The sequence below is a fragment of the Opisthocomus hoazin genome, unplaced genomic scaffold (genome assembly GCF_030867145.1).
Source record: "Opisthocomus hoazin isolate bOpiHoa1 unplaced genomic scaffold, bOpiHoa1.hap1 HAP1_SCAFFOLD_342, whole genome shotgun sequence".
Lineage (NCBI taxonomy): Eukaryota > Metazoa > Chordata > Aves > Opisthocomiformes > Opisthocomidae > Opisthocomus > Opisthocomus hoazin.
In genome coordinates, this window is record NW_027448738.1 from 14,096 (window position 1) to 30,902 (window position 16,807).

Below are 16,807 nucleotides of genomic sequence, written 5' to 3' on the forward strand. Positions count from 1 at the left end.
GCTGTGTTGACACAGTGGGGCTATGTGTTGGAACCGATGTTTCTGTGGTCATTGTGGTGCTTTCTGCAGTTGTCGTGGAGGTGCTGGCAGTGCTAGTGTGTGAGTCGGACACTGTTGGTGTGGGTGTGGTTGTGGTGGTTGTGCCTTCTGATGGAGGGGGAGAGGTCCTGGTGGTGCTGCCCCTGCTGGTGTTTGTGATGATGGTTGTGCCTTGTGTTGTCCGGGTGGTGCCTTGTGTTAACCGGGTGGTGCCAGCGGTTGTTGTCGTTATTGATGGTGGGAAAGTGGAGGCAGTAGTGGGCGATGTTGGTTCCTGTGTTGCCACACTGGTGGTGTGTTTTGGAGGAGATGTGGCTGTGGTGGTAGTGGTGCTTCCTGCAGTGGTCCTGGAAGTGCTGGCAGTGCTAGTGGCTGAGTAGGACACTGTTGGTGTGGGTGTGGTTGTGGTGGTTGTGCCTTCTGTTGGAGGCGTAGAGGTCCTGGTGGTGTGGGTCTTGCTGGTGGTCGAGATGATGGTTGTGCCTTGTGTTGTTGGGGCAGTGGTAGTGGGGACAACCGTGGTGCCAACAGTGGTTGTCGTTGTTGATGATGGGGTGGTGGAGGCAGTAGTGGGTGATGCTGAAGGCTGTGTTGACACAGTGGGGCTATGTGCTGGAACCGATGTTTCTGTGGTCATTGTGGTGCTTTCTGCAGTTGTCGTGGAGGTGCTGGCAGTGCTAGTGTGTGAGTGGGACACTGTTGGTGTGGGTGTGGTTGTGGTGGTTGTTCCTTCTGTTGGAGGCGTAGAGGTCCTGGTGGTGTCGGTCTTGCTGGTGGTCGTGATGATGGTTGTGCCTTGTGTTGTTGGGGCAGTGGTAGTGGGGACAATCGTGGTGCCAGCGGTGGTTGTTGTTGTTGATGGTGGGGTGGTGGAGGCAGTAGTGGGTGATGCTGAAGGCTGTGTTGACACAGTGGGGCTATGTGTTGGAACCGATGTTTCTGTGGTCATTGTGGTACTTCTTAGAGTTGTCGTGGAGGTGCTGGCAGTGCTAGTGTGTGAGTGGGACACTGTTGGTGTGGGTGTGGTTGTGGTGGTTGTGCCTTCTGATGGAGGGGGAGAGGTCCTGGTGGTGCTGCCCCTGCTGGTGTTTGTGATGATGGTTGTGCCTTGTGTTGTCTGGTGGTGCCTTGTGTTAACCGGGTGGTGCCAGCGGTTGTTGTCGTTATTGATGGTGGGAAAGTGAGGCAGTAGTGGGCGATGTTGGTTCAGCTTGTGTTGCCACACTGGTGGTGTGTTTTGGAGGAGATGTGGCTGTGGTGGTAGTGGTGCTTCCTGCAGTGGTCCTTGAGGTGCTGGCAGTGCTAGAGTGTGTGTTTGGGACTGTTGGTCTGGATGTGATTATGCTGCTGTTGGAGCGTAGAGGTCCTCGTGGTGCCGATCTTACTGTGAGCGTGATGATGGTTGTGCCTTGTGTTGTTGGGGCAGTTGTAGTGGGGACAACTGTGGTGCCAGCGATGGTTGTCGTTGTTGATGGCGGGGTGGTGGAGGCATTAGTGGGTGATGTTAAGCTTTGTTGACACAGTGGGGCTATTTGTTGGAACCGATGTTTCTGTGGTCATTGGGGTACTTCTTGCAGTTGTCGTGGAGGTGCTGGCAGTGCTAGTGTGTGAGTGGGACACTGTTGCGTGGGAGTGGTTGTGGTGATTGTGCCATCTGATGGAGGGGGAGAGGTCCTGGTGGTGCTGCCCCTGCTGGTGTTCGTGATGATGTTTGTGCCTTGTGTTGTCCGGGTGGTGCTTTGTGTTAAGCGGGTGGTGCCAGCGGTTGTTGTTATTGATGGTGGGAAAGTGGAAGGCAGTAGTGGGCGATGTTGGTTCCTGTGTTGCCACACTGGTGGTGTGTTTTGGAGGAGCTGTGGCTGTGGTGGTAGTGGTGCTTCCTGTAGTGGTCCTGGAAGTGCTGGCAGTGCTAGTGGCTGAGTAGGACACTGTTGGGTGTGTGGTGTGGTTGTGGTGGTTGTTCCTTTTGTTGGAGGCGTAGAGGTCCTGGTGGTTGTGGGTCTTGCTGGTGGTCGTGATGATGGTTGTGCCTTGTGTTGTTGGGGCAGTGGTAGTGGGGACAATCGTGGTGCCAGCGGTGGTTGTCGTTGTTGATGGTGGGGTGGTGGAGGCAGTAGTGGGTGATGCTGAAGGCTGTGTTGACACAGTGGGGGTATGTGTTGGAACCGATGTTTTTGTGGTCATTGTGGTGCTTTCTGCAGTTGTCGTGGAGGTGCTGGCAGTGCTAGTGTGTGAGTGGGACACTGTTGGTGTGGGTGTGGTTGTGGTGGTTGTTCCTTCTGTTGGAGGCGTAGAGGTCCTTGTGGTGTGGGTCTTGCTGGTGGTCGTGATGATGGTTGTGCCTTGTGTTGTTGGGGCAGTGGTAGTGGGGACAATCGTGGTGCCAGCGGTGGTTGTCGTTGTTGATGGTGGGGTGGTGGAGGCCAGTAGTGGGTGATGCTGAAGGCTGTGTTGACACAGTGGGGCTATGTGTTGGAACCGATGTTTCTGTGGTCACTTGTGGTGCTTTCTGCAGTTGTCGTGGAGGTGCTGGCAGTGCTAGTGTGTGAGTGGGACACTGTTGGTGTGGGTGTGGTTGTGGTGGTTGTGCCTTCTGATGGAGGGGGAGAGGTCCTGGTGGTGCTGCCCCTGCTGGTGTTTGTGATGATGGTTGTGCCTTGTGTTGTCCGGGTGGTGCTTTGTGTTACCGGGTGGTGCCAGCGGTTGTTGTCGTTATTGATGGTGGGAAAGTGGAGGCAGTAGTGGGCGATGTTTGGTTCCTGTGTTGCCACACTGGTGGTGTGTTTTGGAGGAGATGTGGCTGTGGTGGTAGTGGTGCTTCCTGCAGTGGTCCTGGAAGTGCTGGCTGTGCTAGTGGCTGAGTAGGACACTGTTGGTGTGGGTGTGGTTGTGGTGTTGTTCCTTCTGTTGGAGGCGTAGAGGTCCTGGTGGTGTCGGTCTTGCTGGTGGTCGTGATGATGGTTGTGCCTTGTGTTGTTGGGGCAGTGGTAGTGGGGACAATCGTGGTGCCAGCGGTGGTTGTCGTTGTTGATGGTGGGGTGGTGGAGGGCAGTAGTGGGTGATGCTGAAGGCTGTGTTGACACAGTGGGGCTATGTGTTGGAACCGATGTTTTTGTGGTCATTGTGGTGCTTTCTGCAGTTGTCGTGGAGGTGCTGGCAGTGCTAGTGTGTGAGTGGGACACTGTTGGTGTGGGTGTGGTTGTGGTGGTTGTTCCTTCTGTTGGAGGCGTAGAGGTCCTTGTGGTGTGGGTCTTGCTGGTGGTCGTGATGATGGTTGTGCCTTGTGTTGTTGGGGCAGTGGTAGTGGGGACAATCGTGGTGCCAGCGGTGGTTGTCGTTGTTGATGGTGGTGGTGGTGGAGGCAAGTAGTGGGTGATGCTGAAGGCTGTGTTGACACAGTGGGGCTATGTGTTGGAACCGATGTTTCTGTGGTCATTGTGGTGCTTTCTGCAGTTGTCGTGGAGGTGCTGGCAGTGCTAGTGTGTGAGTGGGACACTGTTGGTGTGGGTGTGGTTGTGGTGGTTGTGCCTTCTGATGGAGGGGGAGAGGTCCTGGTGGTGCTGCCCCTGCTGGTGTTTGTGATGATGGTTGTGCCTTGTGTTGTCCGGGTGGTGCCTTGTGTTAACCGGGTGGTGCCAGCGGTTGTTGTCGTTATTGATGGTGGGAAAGTGGAGGCAGTAGTGGGCGATGTTGGTTCCTGTGTTGCCACACTGGTGGTGTGTTTTGGAGGAGATGTGGCTGTGGTGGTAGTGGTGCTTCCTGCAGTGGTCCTGGAAGTGCTGGCTGTGCTAGTGGCTGAGTAGGACACTGTTGGTGTGGGTGTGGTTGTGGTGGTTGTGCCTTCTGTTGGAGGCGTAGAGGTCCTGGTGGTGTGGGTCTTGCTGGTGGTCGAGATGATGGTTGTGCCTTGTGTTGTTGGGGCAGTGGTAGTGGGGACAACCGTGGTGCCAACGGTGGTTGTCGTTGTTGATGGTGGGGTGATGGAGGCAGTAGTGGGTGATGCTGAAGGCTGTGTTGACACAGTGGGGCTATGTGCTGGAACCGATGTTTCTGTGGTCATTGTGGTGCTTTCTGCAGTTGTCGTGGAGGTGCTGGCAGTGCTAGTGTGTGAGTGGGACACTGTTGGTGTGGGTGTGGTTGTGGTGGTTGTGCCTTCTGTTGGAGGGGGAGAAGTCCTGGTGGTGCTGCCCCTGCTGGTGTTCGTGATGATGGTTAAGCCTTGTGTTGTCCTGGTGGTGCCTTGTGTTAACCGTGTGGTGCTAGCGGTTGTTGTCGTTGTTGATGGTGGGGTTGTGGAGGCTGTAGTGGGTGATGTTGGAGGCTGTGTTGCCACACTGTCGGTGTATGTTGGAGCAGATGTGTCCCTGGTCATTGTGGTGCTTCCAGCAGTGGTCCTTGAGGTGCTGGCAGTGCTAGAATGTGTGTTTGGGACTGTTGGTCTGGATGTGATTATGCCTGCTGTTGGAGGTGTAGAGGTCCTGGTGGTGCCGATCTTACTGGTGATCGTGATGATGATTGTGCCTTGTGTTGGCTGGGTGGTGCCTTCTGTTAACCGGGTGGTGCCAGAGGTGGTGGTTGTCGTTGACGGTGGGATTGTGGAGGCTGTAGTGGGTAATGTTGGATGCTGTGTTGTCACAGTGAGGGTGTGTGTTGGAGCAGATGTGGCTGTGGTCATTGTGGTGCTTCTGGATGACGTGGGCACGGTTGGTGTGTGTGTGGTTGTGGTGGTTGTGCCTTCTGTTGAAGGAGGAGAGTTCTTTGTGGTGCCAGTCTTACTGGTGGTCGTGATGATGGTAGTGCCTTGTGTTGACAGGGCAGTGGTAGTGTGGACAACCGTGGTGCCAGCGGTGGTTGTTGTTGTTGATGGTGGGGTGGTGGAGGCAGTAGTGGCTGATGTTGGAGGCTGTGTTGCCACACTGGTGGTGTGTGCTGGATAGGCTGTGGTGGAGGAGCCTGTAGTGTTTCCTGCTGATGGTGGTGTCGTCTGGCACTGTTGACTATCACAGCAGAGCACCTTGATCTCGTAGTCGAAGCACATTGGGTATTTTGCGATTTGATCCTTATTTCTGCACACAAAACCAGTGTCAAGGCTGCACTCAAATTTCTGTTCCAGTATGGCCACAATCTTGTCAGAATAGTCTATAGCACGACACCTTATGTCTTGTGGATTGTCGCACAGTGCATACCCTGCAGCCCGGATTTTTTCAAATGTCTCTGTGTCCCCATTTTCACTACCAGGGCTGGGGGAATCCAAGTCAAACCACTGTGTCCAGGAACAGCGCTGCTGGCAGCTGTTTGTGGTGTTGGAGGTGGTGGCAGTGCTACTTGCTGAGGTGGGCAGTGTTGGTGTGGGTGTAGTTGTGGTGGTTGTGCCTTCTGTTGGGGGAGGAGAGGTCTTTATGGTGCTGGCCCTGCTGGTGGTCGTGAGGATGGTTCTGCCTTGTGTTGTTGGGGCAGTGGCACTGGGGATAACCATGGTGCCAATGGCGGTTCTAGTTGCTGATGGTGAGATGGTGGAGGCAGTAGTGGGTGATGTTGAAGGCTGTGTTGACACAGTGGGGCTATGTGTTGGAACCGATGTTTCTGTGGTCATTTTGGTGCTTTCTGCTGTTGTCGTGGAGGTGCTGGCTGTGCTAGTGTGTGAGTGTGACACTGTTGGTGTGGGTGTGGTTGTGGTGGTTGTGCCTTCTGATGGAGGGGGAGACGTCCCGGTGGTGGTGGCCCTGGTGATGGTTGCGATGGTGGTTGTGCCTTGTATTGGTTTTGTGGTGCCAGCAGTGGTTGTCATTACTGATGGTGGGATGGTGGAGGCAGTAGTGGGTGATGTTGGAGACTGTGTTGCCACAGTGGAGTTGTGTGTTGGAGCATATGTGACAGTGGTCACTGTGGTGCTTCCTGCAGTGGTCCTGGAGGTGCTGGCAGTGCTAGTGGGTGAGGTGGGCACTGTTGGTGTGGGTGTGGTTGTGGTGATTGTGTCTTCTCTTGGAGGGGTAGAAGTCTCTGTGTTGCTGGTCCTGCTGGTGTTTATGAAAATTGTCGTGCCTTGTGTTGGCGGGGCAGTGGTAGTGGAGATCACCATGGTGCCAGCGGTGGTTGTCATTGTTGATGGTGGGATGGTGGAGGCAGTAGTGGGTGATGTTGGAGGTTGTGTTGCCACACTGCGGGTATGTGGTGGAGGAGATGTGGCTGTGGTGGTTGTGGTTCTTCTTGCGGTGGTCCTGGAGGTGCTGGCAGTGGTGCTCGCTGAGGTGGTCACTGTTGGCATGGGTGTGGTTGTGGTGTTTTTTCCTTGTGTTGGAGGGGCAGTGGTCTTGGTGGTGCTGTCCCAGCTGGTGGTTGTGACGATGGTTGTGACTTTTGTTGGTGGGGTAGTGGTACTGGGAATATCCGTGGTGCTAGCGATGGTATTTGTTGTTGATGGTAGGATGGTGTAGGCAGTAGTGGATGATGTTGGAATTTGGGTTGCTGTTGTGATTGTTTGTGCTAGAGCTGATGTGGTCTTGTATCCTGTTGTTGAGATTTGTGATGTCTTTGCTGTAGCTGAAGTTGCAGTCAGTGGTGTGGTGCTTTCTGTATCTTTCGGTGGTGTTGTGGATACTTCAGTTTTTTGCGGTACAGTTTCTTTTTTGACAGTTGTTTTTGTCTTCGTCTGTAACGTAAATTGTGTTGGTTTTACAGTACTAATTGTTGTGAATTCTTTTGTGGTGATTGGTGTTGTAGTTTGTATCTTTGAACATGGTATGTAGCTGCAGCATAATATTCTGATTTCATAATTATAGCACAGCATAGATTGTTGGTCTTTGTTATTGCATATTAATCCTCTGCTTTGACTGCATTGTACCGTTTGGTTAAGACTGGATATTTCAGTTTCTGGGTGTTCTTTGGCTCTGCATTGAACACCATCTGCATTTTTGCACACACTGTATCCTTTATCTCTGAGATTTTCAAATGTTTCATAATCTCCACTGTCCGTTTTGTTTTCAGGCTGTGTGCAGTCATACCATTCTGACCATGCACACACACTCTTCACACATACAGTTGGCACTGGTGTTGCGGTTGTCATTTCTGTAATTAAAAAGGAGGAAATGTAAGTCTTGTCTGTTCTTATTAAAGAAAGTGCCAGGAAAAAACTATTCATGTTCCATAGATTTTAATGTTGTATGTGTTAGTATGGTATTTTAATTTTAATGAACTTGTTTTGGCAGTCTTAATTTCATTTCTAAGATGGCTTTTGATCTCATGCCTGTATTCTTTTTTCTAGTGGTACTTTATATGAGATTTATTTAAAAGTTGTAGTTAAATGTAGCTAATATGATATCCTTTGTGTGGAATGTCAATATCTAGAATAATGTGATCTCACGATTGCTATGGTATAAGTAAGAGGAGGGTTTAGTCTCTTTACTATTATCTCTGTCCTTAAACTTAACTGCATAGCCATGCAGGCTTTAAAATATTTTTACAGGTTAATTACTTTTCTACTTATTTTAATATTATAACATGTAATATATTAATAAATACAAAAGATAAAATAGATATTTAACAGATATGTATTTTATGTATAATACATTATAATATAGAATACGCACGTACAATATATATGAAATATACAATCTAATAAGTATTTTCTATTTATTTTAGTAAGATTTCTTTGCATACTCTTAGCATTATGAAGATAGCCATGTGGAATTTATATCACTTTCTTCATATGAATTTTACTTAATAGAAGACTTAGAGTTGAATATTTAGTTCTTGCTGTAGCATTGTATAATTTTGTGGAAATATTTCTCGCAATTTCTCACAATTACATGTTCAGTATAATGAATTAACTGCAGGAATAATGTAGAAGTGTACTTCAGCAGTAGAAGGAAACTGTTGATTTGGTTATTAAATACAATTAGGAAAGGTTCCAAAGAAAGGTTTTAAATAATTTGAGCATTCTGTCAAAGCAGATATCTTATCTTTAGTTTGCACCCATATAGTAAATAATTTTTAAAATGGCAGTAATTGTCTTTTGTGTTTTCAGAAGTTGGTTTAGAACCACGAAGTTTTGTTTGCAAGGATATGAGGAGATTCTCCAGGGTGCAATGATTAATAAGCTCTATTATTTTTTTCCCCTTGAAAAACCATGGTGAAACAGTGGAGACTGAGTTTGTCAGAAATGCTGTACTCACTTCTACGTCCTTGATTATCATTATCTTTGCCAACTGAAGCTGCCAGATGGATTGGTGGCTCCAGCAGAAGTCGACAGTTTCAAGTGAAATGATATGCCATTAACTGATGAAAGAACTCTCCCTTTCAGGCAATTTGCTGTCCCTTTCTGAGATTTTTCTGTAATTTGAAAGAGTATTCATGCATACCTGAATCAGTAGTTGTGGGCTGACTTGTAGAAAATGTAAATGGTATTGTTGTTGTTAATACGTCACATTTAAAGATATTTCTGTTTATTGTTCCATTGACGTCGCATGTTGCACTGAAACACCATCCAGTTCCATCTGTGGTATTGTAGATGAGTTCACCGTATTTATAGCTGTTCCCTTCATAAATGCAGTGGCATGCTATAATGCAGAAGAAATTCATTGTCAAGCATCTGTGAAATGATAATATCCAGTATTTCTTTTTTTTAATAATTCTTCTTAGCTGTCTTACCTTTATCATCAAACTTGCACTGTAAACCTTCTGATGTGCATTCACTGAAATAAAAAACATAAAAACCCCATATATTTTTGGATTATGAGGTAATTTTATTAGTCATCTTTCTGCCAGATGCGAACATCAAAAGACAGGACACTTTGTGTTTGTTCCTTGAGTGTCCAGTTCATGTTGGCTTGTTTTTTGCCATTGTTTTCCAAAATCTTTCTTTATATTAAACCCAAACTTATAAACAGAAGTTAAGCTAAATATTATGTAAAGCTACATACAGAAGTCTTAAAAAACACTTTTCTTCTTTCCTCCTTGTCACTTTCCTTGCACCTGCAATGTTTTTGTACTAAAAGGCAGGCTAATAAGGGAAAGAGTCTAAATACTACAAGCAGTACAAGAATGTAATAAAATCCGTAGAAGTACACCCCTATTAGATATCTGTGCTCCTAGAACAATATTTTTCCTGCCACAGGAATGGAAAATAGAGAAAGCCTGGTCATAAAGGACATACTTTTCCTGTTGTATCTTTATGCTGAGGATTTACAACATAATCAGGAACAGATTCAACAGAACATAAAGTTATGTAAGAACTTCTTTCTACTAATGTAGTAAGAAAACTGGCATCAGATAGTAAGGCAATCCTTCTACACAGGCAGCAGAAACTAGTCCTGTCATGTAACAGGAACATGCAATTTCCCACTGCTGTTTTGATTGTTTTTGTTTGTACATGATTAGGCTGGTATGTTAAGTCTTACCATAAATTACATTCATCCCGTCTATATATCTTTCCATCTTCATTATCATAACAGTCGCAGAGACTGACGCACTTCATCTGATCCTCATGAAAATACGGCTTGTCTGGTGGGCAGTTAGGGTAGCAGCCTGAAGGAAGGAGAAGTGCATATAGAAGGCAGAAAAAGAATGAGATACAGCCAGCAAAAGTTTTATTTGTGCATAATGCGTTCGCAGGTCTTGTTTTTAATAGTCATTATTTTTACTACTTATTTTTTTCCAGTAATTCTAGGAAGTAATGCAGAGTACTAGCATCAGCAGATCCCGCCCACAAGGACTTAGTCCTTGGGAAGTTTTTAACTCCAGTTTCCATACTTTGACTCCTTTCATGTGGATGCAATGATGTTGAAGAGAATTGAATGGTGCAAATGCAGCTGGTGAGGGAAATACACTCCATTAAAGACCATTAAAAACATAATAAAATGTACCCACTTAAAGGTACTTGTAGCTCTTTTTACCTTCTAAACCCGGCAAGTTATGGAGGCATTTTCCACTTGGGTTCCTACAGGTCTTCATACAGGCGGCTCCACAAGGCTTATAGTGCCACGCACATTCCCCTTGTTGATTATAGTAATCACAAAACAGTGCTAAGGAGAAAAAGAAATTTGGACATGATCAGAAAAAAATAAAAGCAGTTTTTTTGACTCAGGTCTGTTTATCATATCCCTGCAATGCTGCTTGAACAGTCTTGAAAACTGTGAATGAGAACGTGAAATTGTGTGACCGTCTAAACAGCTTAGTGTGAAAAGTCTACGCAGCGAGATTATAATGCACATACTTAAGATACCCAGTATGTGTTCAAGGACAGGACATCAGCCAAGCACTGTATATTTAACCACACTCTCAGAAGAAGTGTTTATGACATAAAACTCACGACAGATTGATGGTGTTCTCCAGGCTATGCAGACACCAGCTTCACTACATGCTTGAGCATAGGCAGCTACTGCTGTACAAAAGCAATCACAGTCTCCTCCAGTGTCACATGCGCAAGCATCTGTCACACATGCTTGGTAATATTTTGCAGGTTCAACCTGTTATGAAAAAGAAATGTAATACTGTACATCCTACCTTCTAAATTCTTTCTTAGCTTTGCTATGGTAATCTTCTTAAAATTGTAATATCTCAGAAGAAAAGCCAACATCAGTAATTTCTTTTTCTTTTCTTTATATACACTGTTAAACACCAGAGGTGATGCCAGATGATACATCCAAATCACATACTGACAGATTCTTAGACACCCAGACTTGTGTCCTAGTAGAAGATTAGATTCATGTTCCCAAGCAACATTAGGCAACTGCCCTTGAAAATGAAGGTCTCTGCCAGTGGAAAGAACTGAGGTAAGAGCACAAGTTACCTGCATTGTTTGGTATGTACTTAGTGTCAGATAAAGGCTATGCTGATAGTTTGTTGCTATGTTATTATTTCATTGAGCTTGTGTTCTGTACATGGTATATGAGAATTTTTAGTTGTCACACTAAAAGAAAATTATTATTCATTTGTAATAGGTCAAGATTTTCTATGAACTAAATGTCCTTTTATTTCTTACAGATAGGGACTATATAGGGATGCGAAAAATAACAAGAAGGGCTTCTCTACAGGTATGTCAGCCGCAAAAAGATGGTCAAAGAAAGCGTACCCCCACTCATGAGCGAGACCGGCAAACTGGTAACAGCAGATGAGGAGAAAGCTGAGGTACTCAACAACTTTTTTGCCTCAGTCTTCATTGGCAACCTCTCTCCTCACCCCTCCCAAGTCGATGGATGGCATGAAGGAGACCAGGAGGGTAAAATCCCTCCAGCTGTAAGTGAAGACCAGGTTTGGGACCTCCTGAAGAACCTAAACGTACAGAAGTCCATGGGACCTGATGAGATGCATCCCAGAGTCCTGAGGGAACTGGCTGAAGTAGTTGCCAAGCCACTCTCCATGATATTTGAAAAGTCATGGCAGTCAGGGGAAGTCCCCATTGACTGGAAAAAGGGAAACATCGTGCCCCTTTTCAAAAAGGGTAGAAAGGAAGACCCTGGGAACTACCGACCTGTCAGCCTCACCTCTGTGCCTGGGAAGATCATGGAACAGATCCTCCTAGAAGCTATGCTAAGGCACATGGAGGCCAGGGAGGTGATTCGAGACAGCCAGCATGGCTTCACCAAGGGCAAGTCCTGCCTCACCAACCTAGTGGCTTTCTATGATGGTGTAACAACAAGGGTGGACAAGGGAAAACCAATGGACGTCATCTATCTGGATTTTTGTAAAGCCTTTGACACGGTCCCCCACAACATCCTTCTCTCTAAATTGGGGAGCCATGCATTTGATGGGTGGACCGTTCGGTGGATAAAGAATTGGTTGGATGGTCGCAGCCAAAGGGTAGTGGTCAATGGCTCAGTGTCCGGATGGAGACCAGTGACGAGTGGAGTCCCTCAGGGGTCCGTACTGGGACCAGTGCTGTTCAATATATTTATCAATGACATGGACAGTGACATCGAGTGTACCCTCAGCAAGTTTGCAGATGACACCAAGCTGAGTGGTACGGTTGAGACACCAGAAGGACGGGATGCCATCCAGAGGAACCTGGACAAGCTGGAGAGGTGGGCCTGTGTGAACCTCATGAGGTTCAACAAGGCCAAGTGCAAGGTCCTACACCTCGGTCGGGGTAATCCCCAGTATCAATACAGGCTGGGGGATGAAAGGATCGAGAGCAGCTCTGCTGAGAGGGACTTGGGGGTACTGATAGACGAAAGGCTGGACATGAGCCGGCAATGTGCGCTGGCAGCCCAGAGGGCCAACCGTGTCCTGGGCTGCATCAAAAGAAGGGTGGCCAGCAGGTCGAGAGAGGTGATTCTGCCCCTCTACTCTGCTCTGGTGAGACCTCACCTGGAGTACTGCGTTCAGCTCTGGAGCCCTCAGCACAAGAAGGACATGGAACTGTTGGAGCGGGTCCAAAGGAGGGCTACAAAAATGATCCGAGGGCTGGAGCACCTCTCCTATGAGGACAGGCTGAGAGAGTTGGGCTTGTTCAGCCTGGAGAAGAGAAGGCTAAGGGGAGACCTGATTGCAGCCTTTCAGTACTTAAAGGGAGCCTATAGGAAAGATGGGGACAATCTTTTTAGTAGAGACAACAGTGACAGGACGAGGGGTAATGGTTTTAAACTAAAACAGAGTAGGTTTAGGCTGGATATAAGGAAGAAATTCTTTACAATGAGGGTTGTGAAACACTGGAACGGGTTGCCCAGAGAGGTAGTGGAGGCCCCATCCCTGGAAACATTCAAGACCAGGTTGGACAGGGCTCTGAGCAACCTGATCTAGTTAGCGGTGTCCCTGCTCGCTGCGGGGAGGTTGGATTAGATGACCTCTAGGGGTCCCTTCCGACCCAAAACTTTCTATGATTCTATGATTCTATAAATCTGTCCCATTGGAGGGGATTCAGATGGAAGTTTTCCTGACATAATTCAAAGTGAAACATGCTATTAAATAAGGTACGCATGTTAAATGTGTGAGGATAGCAGCTTCAATAACACACCGACCTAAGTCTTTACACAGTAAACCTCTGCCCTGGTAATACCTGAGAGTGACAGGCAGCAAAGATGTTGCTGTTGATGATGCTGCACTTCTTCTCTGACCAGGACTTTCGATAAGGGTTGGTGGAACATGGGTCCTTTATGCTGTTAGCATCAGGACACGTAGAGGATACTTTCCAGCTGTTTCCAAACTCTAGAACATTTTCTACCACAGACTGACTCCTTGTAGTAAAGTCATTGATGCCGTTGCCATCATAATTTCCACAGAGGCCACAGATCTGGCCCTGCAAAAGGAAGTAAATAAAAAAATAATGGACGTCAGAAAACTTGAAAGAACACCTGAGACTGAAAGAATACTTGAAATTCAGGTCTTATCATGGTATCATTCTATTCTAACATTCCTGACCATCTTCATTCTTTGTTTCTTCAGCAACAGAACACGACCACTAAGGCTGGAAGGACACTGCGGCTGACATTTCCTCTTTTAAAACTGAACAATAAAACCTTCTTTGTTATTGCAACCTTCTGTCTTTGAGGTATGTCTTTAACAAGGAAAAGAGGACTCACAGTTAGCTGACTAAGCTTTTCATTTAAGCCTTGTTATATAAAATAAGATGTACACATAAAAAATAGCCTTAGAAAGGTGTCATAAATACTACCAGTCCAGCCACATAGTCTACTCATTGAGTCTTTACTGTTGTGACTGCTTACAGCTATAAAAAGAAATGACATTTTCCTTGTACATCCAGAAATATCCCTTGCTCTAAATTTATGGATCTCTAAAACAGTGATAGGCTACAATAGATGCTATGCTTGCTCTATGAATCTAAGGTGCATACTTTCCATATTACTACTACTTTCTTAAAGTGCCAGTGGGTGAGGCAGCAAAACAACCTATGATACTGAAATAAATTTGTATATCTGGTTCTAAATTACAATTAATTTGTATACCTATTTGAAATGTCACTGTGGTATACAATAAGATAGCAAATTCCTCATTTACTACAGTTTTTAGTGCTTCTATGTCATAAACTAGAAGAAGAAGTGCAACAACACAAATACATTTTCCTTATCGCCTGTGTAGATATATGCTTGAAAAAGACATGGTAGCATTTTATAAGAGGCTTTCACTCATAATATTTCACTTCCTTGTTCTTGAAGCATGATAATTTGATTCGTGTGTCAATCAGAGCTGGAATAATGGATTACTTTCAAGATCAAGACCTTTACTAAGGTTATGTGGGTAATTTTAAGAAAGTCAAGTCCAAAGAAGCTGTTTGCCAAATGTTCTGTCTGTCAGGACAAACGGGCACTGAAAGCTGCCTTCAGAGCTCAGAGCAGAAGCAGGATGATGACATGGCTTCCTGAGGGATCAGAGGAATGAAAGCAACTTGGGATGTCCTGCAGGAATGCTAGAGACATCACCTGTTTCAGATCTTGACAGGGTCTCAACAAAATTCACACCCAGTCCAAATCTGGACTGTAAATGGCCATGTAACTGCTAGTTTCGCACCTTAAAAGCAGGGCTGAGCTTGATGAAGATGCTGGTTTTCTTGTCCCATATGAGGATCAGTCCACTTGTGGTCTCAATCACCAAGTACACACCCATATAGCGGACTGTGTATGGCACCTCATCATTTTGTCCTCTCTTCACAACACTGACATGCTCCTCACCAAGTATCAGTTCATAGCTCTGAAACAGGAGGAGAAGGTGTTTAAAAATTAACTCAGTAGTTGCAGCTCTGCTCTTAAACATGTTTTCCTGCTCTTAACAGTACTACAAATAGTTTATATAATGAAAACAAATAATCCAAATACGATAAATCAAAACTATATAGTTCAAATCTCAGGTTCCTGGAACTATTGTAAAAAGGTATTTTAAAAGGCATAGGTCAAAAAAGAGTGTTTTGGTAGTCATGGAGGAACCACAATGCACAGAATAAAATAACCTTCTGACATGATAGGTTGAATTTCTGCTAAGGACAGTCTTTCTGTAGATCTGTAGTTTGCCCAAGAGTGGTATAAGATAGGGTGGGATATGGAAGATAGAAAGCTGGGAAGCTTTACAAAATGTTTCACTTGAGTCTGATTTAAGCTTAATTTACATGTTGATTTGCTCTTTAAAATATTTTTCCAAATTCCTTGAAGCAATGTATATCAAGTCTTCTCCTAAGCCCTAAACAGATACATAATAAAAATGGTCTGTGTGCAAAACCTTCTTACCTCTAAGAAAACTTTGATAGATTTTGAGCAAGTTGTCCCAGTGTTGCCACAGGGAATATTTTCAGTGATAACCCTGAAGGTCCCATTGGCCGTGCCACTCTTCCCGCAGTGGTCCTGGGTAGAGAATAACATTTAAAAATATACTATTTTTGAGAACACAATCAAGGTTACGTCTCATTTGCTGTTGCTAATTATCTGTACCTGGATTAGTGTGTATTCACAGTTTCCATTGAAGCTAAACGTTTTGTCATCAAAGGTATTATAATGACCATCTCCATAAACAGCACAGGTGCCCAGACATTGATCTTCGGTGCATTCCCACTTCCTATTCTTGCATACACTAGAAATGACAAGAAAACATTTTAATAATACAGCAACTCATCGTTTTGTGTAGATGTATCCCAGTAACTCAGTATTTGTCTGGCGGCAACTCTTCCCTGGTTAATGTTGTATTGATTCTGGAGTTAAAATAATCTTTTATATTTTTCATATGAAGAATTAAAGCAAAGTTCTATTCTGCTACTCTGAATGCATTAACTGCAAAATAGGATAATACTTCATGAACACTGTAGTCCCAAAGATTTGCTCCCACTCTATGCTTTGGCCATCTGCCTACATCAGACGGAAACCTGTTTGTACTGTTTAATCCAAACCTAAAAGATCCATCAGCTGATGAAATGTGCAATCCAAATCTTTCCTCACTGCTGTACTATTAAAGATCTTTGGAAAGGCAAGTGATAGAACTGGAGTGCTACTTCTGAGGAAATATTTACCATGTGTTACAGTCAACATTGATCTTTTCCCCGGGCTGATACATGGCTTCATTGTGAATACAAGGACAGTCCTCTTCAGGGATACAACCACCATTCTCATCTAACACAAGCCCAGCTGGGCACACGCAGCCAGATATGCATTGCGTGCTATACTGGAAAAGTCAAGAGGAAGATACAATTTCAGCATGAAATAATCACAATAGGAAAAGGAAGATTAAACTCTCATAAAACATCTTATATGGTCTTATTGCTGTCCAGCTTAAATGGGAGAGGACTGCAAAGTACTTACGGGACAATGGAACAAAAAGGAAGTTATTAGCCATTGATTCAATAGAATATAAACCTGTTCAAGATAAGTGTTTAATGTATACCAATCCTGATTACACTGTTGGAATCTGTGAAATTCAAAATACATTAATCTTAAGTCTTTCTCTGTGTTAGCTGAAGAAGCCTTACACTTTGTAGTGGGTGATTTGTGATTGAATGGAACTTTAAAAAGAAAATAAATAATGTATTTTTCAGTTTGGTTGAGTTACATTGAAATCTGTTTATCTCATATGGTATTTATTCATGAAATGGCATGTGGCTACCATGCACTTAGGTGGAGTAATATAATTAGATGTGCAAGAAGTTCACCATTGCATCATGGTATGGGAAACAATGATTTCTCCTCATCAGTTAATAGCCAGTAATTTTCTGCTTAAGAAGTAAAATGTGTGGCAGATCCCTAGATACTTTCACTACTAGTTACAGTTACCTGCAGTAGCTGAAGAAAGGTAGATGCTAATCTTATGGATTAAATTGGATGTTACTTTATTGTATTTT

General features: G+C 45.1%; 2 protein-coding genes across 2 annotated transcripts; both read right to left on the reverse strand.

The window, feature by feature from the left end:
• Positions 1 to 1,341: 1,341 nt before the first annotated feature.
• Positions 1,342 to 4,411, reverse strand: LOC142359223 (uncharacterized). Its single transcript, XM_075411934.1, is given in 4 exon segments — positions 1,342 to 1,480; positions 3,049 to 3,403; positions 3,406 to 3,654; positions 4,192 to 4,411. Coding segments are annotated over 4 exon segments (963 nt in total).
• Positions 4,412 to 4,532: 121 nt separating this feature from the next.
• On the reverse strand, positions 4,533 to 16,134 carry LOC142359224 (mucin-5AC-like; the record flags this gene model as incomplete). Its single annotated transcript, XM_075411935.1, has 14 exons — positions 4,533 to 4,663; positions 4,816 to 5,538; positions 6,116 to 6,197; positions 6,296 to 7,083; positions 8,397 to 8,594; positions 8,686 to 8,729; positions 9,435 to 9,561; positions 9,930 to 10,058; positions 10,346 to 10,502; positions 13,031 to 13,270; positions 14,500 to 14,679; positions 15,210 to 15,323; positions 15,411 to 15,549; positions 15,983 to 16,134. Coding segments are annotated over 14 exons (3,204 nt in total), but the record flags the coding sequence as incomplete, so codon positions are not given.
• Between the last annotated feature and the right edge of the window lie 673 nt (positions 16,135 to 16,807).